This window comes from Artemia sp. Qi Xiang Cuo, chromosome 17, assembly GCF_049724085.1.
Source record: "Artemia sp. Qi Xiang Cuo chromosome 17, ASM4972408v1, whole genome shotgun sequence".
Taxonomy (NCBI): domain Eukaryota; kingdom Metazoa; phylum Arthropoda; class Branchiopoda; order Anostraca; family Artemiidae; genus Artemia; species Artemia sp. Qi Xiang Cuo.
This window is the reverse complement of record NC_142810.1, coordinates 21860932-21873115: the sequence shown is the minus strand read 5'-3', so window position 1 is coordinate 21873115 and position 12184 is coordinate 21860932. Positions and strand designations below refer to the sequence as shown.

Genomic DNA, 12184 nt, shown 5'->3' with positions numbered 1-12184 from the left:
ACCAAACACACGTCAGCCAAATTCCAACATATTGACATTTTTTAATTTCCCCTGGACGTCAATGACGGAGCCAGGACCATGGGGCGAGGGTGGCACGCGCCCCCCTAACATAGTCTAAAATAGTTTAATTTACTTAATTAGCGCAAATTTGCGTTAATTAAACTTGCTCCTACCGCAAGTTTCAACCTATTTTGCGCCCCCTTCCCCTAAGAAATCCTGGATCCATCCCTGCTGGACTTAGTCAAGTAAAAAGGGCTAAAATCTTAAGGGTTTTACTATTTTACTGTGTATGCCATATATAATCTTTTAAAGTACTCCCTCTCCCATTGATAAAGCGTTCTTGTGTGCACACATTATAGGAAGCATCACAAAAAAAAGAAAAGTTCTTTGAATTAGAGTCTAAAAGTTTCGTAGGTACTTACACATTATCCAGAACACACACGAGAAGTAAAAATAGGTTAATCATAATGAAATATACCAAAATGGGATGAAAATATATTACTATAGAAACAAAATTATGGAAGCTACGATAAAGAATTATGGGTACAATCCCATTTTGCGGGCCTCTCTGAAGAAGTCCATCAAGAGATGCTACAGTCAAACGGGAGAGACACAATTAAAAACCCGTTTTTACGAGATGATTCAATACACCGCTGTAGAGAAATACATTGTATAGCGTGGTTTTAAGATATTTAAAGCGTTGTTTTTTGTTTTGTTTTTTCTTGGGGGGGGGAGGGACCTAGGTTAGGTTAGCTTACGTATTTAATATATGGTATGCTTTGCCCCCCTTCCCCCTAATATGAAAATATATAGCCCAAATTTGTTTCTAAACTATTATATATTCATCCTTTTTTTATTTTATTTCATTAGTATCAACCAAACTTGACTTTTTAGAGAGGCCCGAAAAATGGGATAGTTTCGAATTATGGAAAGCAGGCCGCCCAGAACGCATTATATTATATAACTAACCACCTCTATATATTAAATATTAAATTAAAATATACCGGCATCGTAGTTTCTTTTACGAAAGAATAAGCTAGTTATAACCGAATGCGAGAGAAAAACCGGCTTACTCAGATCAAACAAAACAAATTTCTTGAGTGTGTTTTGGATAATACATATAGCACCACTGTTTATCAGCGACAAAACAAGGGATCATTTTCTCACAGAGGAAGGCAAATTTGCCTCTCCTGGTCGGCTAATTGCTCACACGGAAACTAGCTACAGTCACATTTAATAGGTAGATGTTCATCTTAATTATAAAGTATCCTCCCAAACGTTTCTCATTTTTCAACTATGAGAACCTTCGGTGTTTATTCCAAGCGAGATTCAAGCCTTATTTATTACTTTTCCACATTAAAAGTTACAATCACCGTGAAAGTCAAATAAATAAGAAACAAAGATTATTATGTGGCAACACCACCTATCAGGTGAAGTTTTGCATGAACTTAATATTGCGACTTCGCAATATACCTAATTCTGCAACTTTTTTGAAACTTGAACTTAAATCTCTATACAAATAGATCTTCTTTAATTTTATTTGCCGAAACACTTGTTTAAGCTAGTCAATGGGAAAAATTTGACGATGCAAATTCTATCCCCAAGCAGAACTTACCTTCCTGATTAATTTAATCAAAACACTTGTCAATTAGAGATGAGCTGTTCTCCCTTAGACTTTCCCACTCAGATATTAAAATATCTTTTAATATCTGGGAAGGTATTTCCATTCTAAAACATTTTTTTTTGTATTTTCATTGAATAAATTGAAAGCAACATACTTGGCCTTCTAGAAATTGGAACCCCCCCCCCATTGAATTTTCTTGAATAAACGTGAGTCAGTGATAAGCTCCGTCGATTGCTTCAGAAGACCCCATTCTTTCGACATGGCATTCTCTGGTTACCAGAAAGGTGGGGGAGCAGTGGCTAATAAATGACCCAAATAATTAATAGTAAGCTATTAATTAATATTAATTAATATTAATTTTATTAATTAATATTAATATTAATATTATTAATATTATTAATATTAATAATATTAATAATAATATTAATATTATTAATATTAATATTATATTAATTATATATTAATATTAATTAATATAATTAATAGTAAGCTATTAATTAATGGCTAATTAATAGTAAGCTGTTAGATGATTAATTTATCACCTTCTTTCCTTTAATGAAAAAACTGCCATTTTAGTATTTTAAAACAAAATCCTCTTCAACATAAGTATCAGACAGTGAACCCTCCACTGACCTGAGTTGCAAACATTTCTCTGGGATAAAATTGTAACTGCTAATAAACTGGCAAATTAATATCCGTGCAACTTAGAAACTTAAGAGTCTTACCTTTTCATTTTGGTAAGCTGTGACTGCGATGAACTCTGTTTCCTTGAAAACATAGGTTCTGAAGGTACTATAAGGTAGCTTGAGTATATCATTTGCACGAACTAGATGGAATCTTGGTTGGTATTTGTGCATTGAATTCAATATAGTCTGAAATAAGACAGAAATTTATTAGTATCCACTAAATTAAAATCCACAATAATAAATACTTTTTATTATTTTTTTTAACCAGAACTTGCAACACTTTACAAGTGCAAAAAAAGTTTATTACATACAGCCCCAGGACAGTGGGATTACTTGGAATTAATTGGACAGTGGGATTAATTGGAAGGCTTGGGATTACTGTTCAAAATTGTCTTTTAATATAAAATATAAAAAAAAACCGCAACGGTGACAATTATCCAAAATATATATGGAAAGAGACCCCTAAGGAGGGGGGAAAATATACTTTTCCCCAAGTATTTGAGGGATGAATCGTTTAAAAAATACCTTTAAACTTATAAATACATGAATTTTTCATGATTTTTTGCTAGTTTTTCCAAATGGGATCTTAGAGAGGTCCTCCAGACTAACATCGCGGGGCGGGGTAGGTTTACCCCTCATCCGCCTAGTCAACATTTATACCAATAAATTTTAGACAGGTTCTTAGCTAGTTTTATGCTCCCATATTCTCTATATCTGGTATAATATAGATGAATGGACTATTTATAGTTAATAATCAACATTAGGATGATAATAAACAATTAGTAATAACATTAATTCTTTATATTAATTGCTACAGTCTTAGAGCACATAGTATAATTTTTTTAATTCAAATACCTTCCCTTAGAAAATTATAACCTCTTAAGGTTTATTGATAATACATCCGTGACGTATTTAATAGCTGGAATAGTTCTGAAATAATGAAGGATATCCCATAAATTTTACTACTGTGTATTTAGGGTTGACATGATAGCAAGCCCCCCTGGTTAGAAGGCGCGACGAAATTCATATTGGGTGGGGCTTATAGGCGCCGGCCTGGGGGACAAGCTCTTTATATAATACTTCATTGGTTGTTGACAGGAGGTTACGGGTACTTAAATCAATCAGAGAGTTACCATGGAATTTGGGACAGACTTCCGTTGAATCGCGTTAATAAAGGGATCTTAGTTTGAGGTATCTATTTAGGTAAAAATATAGACAATATACAATAGGCAAACTCAATTGAATCAGCTGAGACGAAAGGAATTTCCTGAGTTTTAGGTTTGATCTAATTTAGTCTCATGTAGGGAATTTTATAACATGAACGTTGAGAGATTTAACGAGGGAATGATAAATCTAATTGTCTAAGGATACGATTTATCGTGATTTAGTTTTAATGGGGGTCAATGAAGGGTTCTAAATCCTAATACTTTCCAAGGTGATTCTCATACCAAACATGCATGGATTTTGTTTCGGAGGTTCGACAATCATGAGTGGTAAAAATTCCAAAGACACACGAATTACATGGAAATTAAAACGGGAACCTCAAGTTTTAAGGGAGCTCTTTCGTGATTATCCATCTAAAAATACATTAAATAAAATATTTTTTTGCACTATTTTCAAGTATTGTATTATTTTTTTTTTTATAAACTAAACGGTCTCTGTCATCCCTAAGAGGCGTAGTTACAACGGGCATTTTTAAAATGAGTATCAAAACTACTAGTACTTAGTGTTTTAAGTCTCAACTTCATATCAAAACCGTATTCAAGGAGGGGTTAGGGGTTTTGATCCCCCCCGGCCCCTGAAATGTTTGTCCGACTCGTAAAACAGTAATAAAAATGCATAAACACACCGTTTGAAAGTTTTTATACCCCACCGCCAAAAAATACCCCCCTGAAAAAACATCCTGAAAACGGCCCTGCTTCAAATAAAAACGTAATCTTCTAAACTGATTTTCTTCTCTTAGCTATTTGACCTTTATCAGAATCAGAACTGAATAACGGCCATTTAGTTCGTCACCCCTCTCAATTTATTCATTCTAGAACATTATTTTCCAAGCACTACTAACAGTTGTTTGGCCCAAGAAGCCTAGTTTATTGGTGCCTAGTAATAATGATAACACAGTAAACAGTAGGCTACACTAACTTACAAAATATATACAAACACACCAACGGAGAATACGCAATGGAATGGAACAAAATTCACTAATGAATTAAAAATATGCTAGAAAAAAAGAAAGAATAAAAAACAACATTTAAAAAAAGTTAGATCTACCGTGTGTGGTGAGTATTGGATGCATCCTGTTCAAACAGTTCGAAGTAACGAACTGTAAGTAAGGAGCGACCCGGCTCAATAGTAACCGAAACTTTAAAAAAAACGAATTTGATACCAATAGATATATCAAAAGAATCGACTTTTTATTCTGTTTTCAAATATATAAATATCAATAAGTTTAGTGTTACTCATCAAAGGTTACGAGCCTGAGAAAATTTTCCTGATTTTCGAAAAAAGGGGAAACAGCCCCTAAAAGTCAAGTGACCTCAATGAAAACCACACCATCAGATTCAGCGCATCAGAGAACCCTCCTATAGATGTTTGAAGCTCCTATCTGCAAAAATGTGGAATTTTGTATTTTTTTTTGCTAAAAGAAAGATAACGGATGCGTGTTTTTTTTTTTCCCCAGGGGTGATCTTGATGACTTAATAGTAAAAGAATATTGGGAGAGGGCTCATTGTGAGGACAGCTAAGCTACCTCGCCTGTCCCCTTTTCCCCAAAATCGTCTAATCAAAAGTTTGAGATAGCCATTTTGTTCATCATAGTTGAAAGGCCCAATAACATGCATTTGGGTATAACATGACCCCCAAAGCCCAGGGGGAAGATCTTTAAGTTATAAAATTTGTCCATTGTTTGCGCATAGTATTTGTTATTGCGATGTAGGCATACATTTTCGGGTGGGGGGTGGGACAAATTTCCTGCTGGAAGTTTTTTCACGGGGGAATTTTCCATGGGGAAGGAAGTTTCCAGGGAGTGAACTTATCAGTGGAAAAAATATATACTGGGGGAAGTTGCCAAAATTCTTGTACAGAATTCTTTTTATGTCTTGCTTTCTCTTTTCCGTCTCAATTTTACGCGCGGAGTGGTTAAGAGTAGTTGTCCAAGGTAAGTTTTCACCGGGATTGAATTGTCTGGTGGATATTCCTGAGGGGATTCCACCGTGGAAGTGGGGCCAGATTTCCTGGCATTATTTAAAAAACGATTAGAAATTAAATAAAAAGAAACAAGTTTCTTCAACTGAAAGTAAGGAGCAACTGAAAATATGTAATAATATGCGTTCGTTTATAAGTTTTAATGTTGCTCCTTGCTTTCAGTTGAAAAAAGTTGAAAAGTTTTTTTTTATTTAATCGATTTATATATCGATCTGCCAAATCAAAATTCAATCGATGTTACCATATAATCTAAAGTTTTAAACAACCATTGAAAAAAAACTTTTCATAGAAGTATTTGGTAGTTTTTATGGAGCACCTTCAATCAGGTAGTGATGTAAGGGGGGAGGGTCCATTCCCCACTGAAATCCAACAATTCATTCTTTAGTTTCCTACTTTCTGACATAATTCACCTGTTTTTGTTGTTTCAACAAAGATATCTTCGCCCCCAAAAACGTGTATATCTACCGGCATTCTAGCTTCAACTGACCGTCATTACACAACCATAGGAGTTTTGTAATTGTAACATTGATAGTTTCCGTTCATCTTCATTTCATGTCAAGACTCTTACTTTCAAGAATTTACTATTCCTATCATATCCAATTTAAAGCAATACTATTTCAAAGCTTGTTCGTCTTCCTTTTTCGAAGTAGCTACCTCAACAAGGACATTATTTGGGGAACATTGTTGGGGGTCATCTAGCGCGTTTTCAATGTCTAGTTCGTTTCACCCACTAGTGCGAGACCAGGGAAGAGATGATCCTTACCTTAGACCTTATATTCGTCTGTACCTCCAGAGGCACCCACGGCTTCAAGAGGCAGCCGCAAATTTGCTGCTGCCACCACATCCTCAGTCTCCCACTGACCCCGTCTAAATCAGAACATTAATTCCAGGACTGCTTGCAATCTTGAAGTTTAGAAATAGCTTTCATTCTGACAAATATCGAATTCAATGTTCCTCTGGTCACTCCTATATCTTTTATCCACACTTTCCTCAAGGCAATTTTAACCACCAGACTTCAAAGTTTCAACGAACATGTTATATTGTACAGAAGTTGATTAAATTTGATATCACGGAGCCGGTATAAAAAATAAAATACCCAGGAAAGGGGGGACGTCACACCGACAAGGGTATTAATTTCAGCAAAGCGCACATCTGATTGGTTGAAATCTACGGATGTTCGGTCACCATCGAACAAGAGAAAATTTTCGTTACTTTTCTTTATATATCCGGTTTGTCAGAGGTGTTTGAAAACATATATTTATGTAGTATAATACATCTCCGTTAAGGACATTTAGCGGAGATTTAGCTAGCGTAAACAGGCTAGGAAATGTTGTACAGAAAAAGATGTAGCATTTCATTGGATAAGAAGATACACAGACAAGTATAAGGAACCACCTGACGTTAAAAATCGTAACTGTAATCAATGCCGTCCAAAATCCATTTATTCCTCTTTTATTTAATACGATTCAACATTGAATATATTCCATTCTTTTAGAATATAAACTTCAAAATTGATGTCCAAAAACTAAAACACATTCTAAGTAAAAAAGGGAGAAAAAATTATTCGAATGAATGTGATTTGAAATTACGAGATTGCATGGGAAATGATTACAAATAATGGGTTTCACACATGATTAGCCTATATACAAAAAAGACACCTAGTGGTTTCAAAGACGTCATAAATTGGTAGACCAGGGCTGGCAACCATGTGTACGGTTCCTGACGATTTTTTTTTTTTCAGGGAACTTGTTTTTATTCCCGATGGCTGATAGCTTAAAACTTTTTTTTTTAATCAGAAAGTAATATTTTCTAAACTTCACTTAGGAAACAACACTAATCACTCGAGAAGGTTCGTTTTCTTATATCTTCCTGGAATTTTTTAAATTATCACTACCTTCCCAAAGAAAGGCAATTTTTTGTTTCGGTAACTCCTGTGTCAGATCCAATTTTTTCTATTTTTTTTGGGGGGGGGGGATCTGTGAGGATATCTAAAACTTTGAACGCCTTTTATTTTCTAGAAGTACTTTTATAAATAAAAGTTAAAACTCCAGAAAAAGTAAACTGCACCAGCGTCAAGTGGGGTGATCACCACCTCTCCCCCTAAATCCAACTCCAATTATTGCTAGTGAAGTATCCTGGTGCTTCATGCATATACATTTTTTGTTAAGGACCAAATTTGCTCATACTCGGCTTAAATTATGCAAGATCCCGACATAGAGGATTAGTTAATTAGTCATAAGAAACTAATTGTCACATTAGCTAATTGACTAATTAGCCTAAAAGACTAATTGACACAAAATTTGAATATCTGATTATTGTAAATATTGTGTTTAAAAGAAACTTGATTCCTAAATTTATGAAATCTATCCATCATTTGAAAATTTTCTTCCAGTCAGCTGCTTATGAAAATTAAGTGAATAATTTAAAGCTTTCAATATTTCAAGCAAGTGCCACGCTAAAAAGTTCATTCCACATAACTATTATTCTTCAATTTGTTACTGTCTATTTACTATTCTTCTATTAAAGTGACTTGACTGACTTTCTCTTGTCACCTGAAATAGTATCAAATTTCAGTAAATACCACACCTCTAAAATTTCAAAATTGCCGCTGTGTTTGTCAAAATGATCCCTCTGGCTTGTCACCGTCCCAAAAGGGTATTTACTCTGTGGTGGGCAAGGCGCCGATAGCCTTGTTCTCAAGTGCCGTGATGGTTTTCATATTAAGCTCTGTCTCTCTGTGCCGCCTGTCGCCAAAAACAATTGTTGCTTGAACTATGTCAGTCTTGATTGACCTGTTAGCTTTAAGACTGTGCGGGTGAAAGTAAATCGTGAGTAAATGTGACTTTAAACCGAATAAAGTGACTAATTCCACATATAAACAAAAATCACAAGAGATGCAATATGAGATTTTATTATCAAACAGTTCGTGGTAACGAACTGTAAGTAAAGAGCAACCCGGCTCAATAGTAACCGAAACTCTAAAAAACGGAATTTTGATACCAACAGATAGATCAAAAGAATTATTGATTTTTATGTTGATTCTAAATATATGTTTCATTAAGTTTAGTCTAACATATCAAAGGTTGCGAGCCTGAAAAAATTTTGCCTTATTTTCGAAAAAAGGGGGAAACACCCCCTAAAAGTCATAGAATGTCAATGAAAACCACATCATCAGATTTAGTGTATCAGAGGACCCAATTGCAAAGGTTTCAAGCTTCTATCTGCAAAAATGTGGGATTTTGTATTTTTTGCCAGAAGAAAGATCACGAATGTGTGTTCATTTTTATTTATTTTTTTTCCTGGGGTGATCTTATTAACCCAGTTGTCCTAGAATATTGTGAGAGGGCTCATTCGAACGAAAATTAAAAGCTCTAGTGCCCTTTTTAAGCGACCAAAACTATGGAAGGGCAAAGATTTGATTTTTTATGCTCATTTCCTTAAGCATGACAAACGCTGACATTTAGGTGCAAATTCAGTCTCTAAGAAAGTATCATTTAACAGTTAAAGGTCAAAGTAATTTTGTCATTTTTAGGGGGTTTTAGTTTCATTTCTGCGCGATTACCTTATTGAGACACAAACTTTAGAGTCATTGAAGGGGTTTTATAATTAAATCTTCGAAAAAAACATGTTTAGTTTATTTAGCATTTCAGGGTCAAAAAGCCTTTTGTAATTTTTCAAAGGTTATGAGATTATGAGATATGATTACTAATCTTATAAACGTTCTGAGACTTCTTGGGATTCTTACTGACGTAGAAATTGGTGTCAATGAGGTCTTCTGAAACTAAACTTTGGGAATCATTAATTTATATTATTGACCATCTATTTAATATTTAAAATAGTATTTAGTATTTAAGGGCTAAAATTTGTTATTAACAACTTAGAATATAAAAAATCATTTAGCGTTTAAAGCTTATAACCCCTTCTAAAGAAATTCTTTATTGAAATACGAACTTAAAGCGCCAAGGGCATCAACAATACGAGCATTTTTTGCCCAATCGTTCCTTATTAGGTCTATTCATACCTGAAAACTACGTTTTCTTTCCGTTGGTTCAGATTTATGAAATTTTCAGGACAGTATTACTTTTTCGTCAGTGTTGTCAGGTGAAACCGAGAAAATGAATAACCAAAACTAATTAGTCAAATCTTTAACGCTTTTTTTCCGTAACATTCAGATATTAACAATCTGCTGACTCCCAAAGACACCCTCACAGGAAAACTGCACGTTCTTAAAATTCACGCGTGCTTCACGCTTCACATGTTTAAGCTTAAGCACAATATTTAAGCTTCACGTGTTTTTTTTGGAATTTTTGCTGTTTCTTCACGCGCGCTTCGTGTTTTTTTTTATTTGATGCCTAAAACTGCATATGCTGTTTTTTTTCGTTAAAAACTGAATCCGAATTTTTTCCTATTTTAGGGTAGGCCTATATAGCGATTTTTCCGCTTGTCTAATTCACACAATCTAACCTTTTTTCACTGTCCTTTATACTTTAAGACACTGCAACTAACACACTATAATTTTTTTCAAATTAAAATATGGAAAAAAATCTCGAAGGGGGACTGAATTGGCTTCTGAAAAATTAAAAAGTATAGACGAATAAAAATAAATACTAAAACAATAACATTTATGAAATCAAGGCCAAAAATATAAATTCTAGACGAACAAACTCCAAGCCGAAATTTCTACAAGACAGTGTTAAAATGTCATAAGAGCAGCGCAATTTTACATGTTTAAATCTAGTTGAACAATTTGAATTGTTTGGCACATATTATTAAGCCAAAGGTGATTGATAAACCCGGTTGTAGGCGTTTATCCCCGGAAAATACCACACGTGGAAATCCCCCCTCAGAAAACACCCCCGGAAAATACCCCCCCCCCCCATTGGAAAGGCTTTCCAAGTTTGAGAATATTATTTGATTATTTTTTTTTCGTAGGGGGAAGGAATTTTGTTACTTGTCTTATTATACGCCACCCACTCAAGTTTACGCTGTGTAAAACCCGAAAAGAAACTGGTATCTTCGTTAGTTTCTTTCAGCTTAGCGTGAGACAAGATAAAGACAAGTGACAGAATAGATGTGAAATATATAATTTGGGCAATATATTTGCACAAAATGGGGGCGGGGAAGTATTTGGACAGTGTGAAGTCAGAAAACCGTTCTTACTTCATAATATGCAGAATAATTGTACCTTGCACATTTTGCATGTAGACCCGATATACTTTACCCCCCCCCCTAATGTGCAAATATAAAGCCCAAATTTGTTTCTAAAGTAACGAAGAAACTAACAAAGAAACCAGTTTGTTCTCGAGTTTTACACATCGTAAACTTGAGTGAATGGCGTATAATCCACAAGTACCGGGAATTTTTCATGGAGAGAGAAACGGATTTCCCGGTATTATTTAAAAACGATTAGAAATCAAATTAAAAAAAAGTTTTTCAACTGAAACTAAGAAGCAACATCAAAACCTAAAACGGGCAAAAATGTGGCGTATAATACACAAGTACCGAAATTCCTTCCCCCTACAAAAACAACTCAAATAAAATCCTCAAGTTTGGAAGCCGTATTTTCCAGAGGGGGGGGGGGTATTTTCCGGGGAGTAAACTCAGGAGGGGGCGGGGTAAACGCCAGACACCGTTAAACATGAGGCAGGCAATTATAATTTATTTTAGGAGAGCCCAGCGTTTCGAAGGGGCGAAAAAATTAAAAAAAAACATGAAATATTGGAAATTATAGAAAAACGGTAAACATCTTGGGAGATCGGGGGCGTAAGGGCAGAAGGAAACAGCTTTGCGTACTTTCTGATAACCGTATATATTGCAACTGAGGACTATAAATCATCTAAATAATGTTTTCAGATTTTGGATGGTTACGTTTTGTATAACCTAAGAATTCATTTATTTCATGTAACAGATGGACAACATGTTAAGTTCTGTATTATATTTGACATGTCACACTTGGAAATCGTGCAACCCCTTTTTCATACTATTTAGAAATATCTAACTGGTAAAATTCTACACGGTCGGGCAGCTTTCGTAAGAGTATAATGCTAGTAAATACTTTCAGTTTATAAATATTAATTGTAGAAGAAACACAGTGAAGCTTAATGAATATATTAATCGTATACTTCCGCTATGTCTAGAGTTTTTACTTTTAGCATCATAAACAAGGGAAGAATTCCTTGTGCAAAATAGGTGTTTTACTCTCTTAAGTGACAGGACCTCAGGCACCGACAAAAGAAGGGTGTTAACGACGTCCTCTTAAGAATAATTTATTTTAATAAATGTGTGTAGTTACTTACAATAGAAATGCCGTTTTTGCACATCTAATCACTTATTATATGCCTTGTATGATATAACTGGGTAATGGGTATTTCCCAAAGTATGCTCCAGCTATTCGAAAATCTTCTACATTTTTTTTTTCATACGCATCACCGTCATCCAGTTTTGTCTCTTGAGTGTGGTGGAAAACATATTTAAGGACAAGAAATACAAAAATCTATGAAAAAAAACCTAAATAATATTTTGTCCATGGAATGTAGTGTAGCTCAGAACTTCAAGTTAATTTTAATTATTATTTTAAAGTTTTGAATTGTTATAAGTTGTTTTTATTGTTTTACTTTATTCAATTGTTTTTTTACAAAATTGTTTTTATTTATTTATTTATGTCTGGGTA

The 12184-nt window shown here is 34.4% G+C and overlaps 1 protein-coding gene across 3 annotated transcripts in view; it reads right to left on the bottom strand.

Annotated features, from left to right (window-relative positions):
• LOC148942000 (T-box transcription factor TBX3-like) overlaps positions 1 to 12184 on the bottom strand; it is an 81291-nt gene that overhangs the window by 27481 nt on the left and 41626 nt on the right. For all 3 annotated transcript variants that reach the window (XM_089103557.1, XM_089103558.1, XM_089103559.1), the window contains exon 5: positions 2350 to 2496. In XM_089103557.1, coding sequence (XP_088959683.1) covers positions 2350 to 2496 — 147 coding nt within the window. The remainder of the gene's footprint in view (positions 1 to 2349; positions 2497 to 12184) is intronic.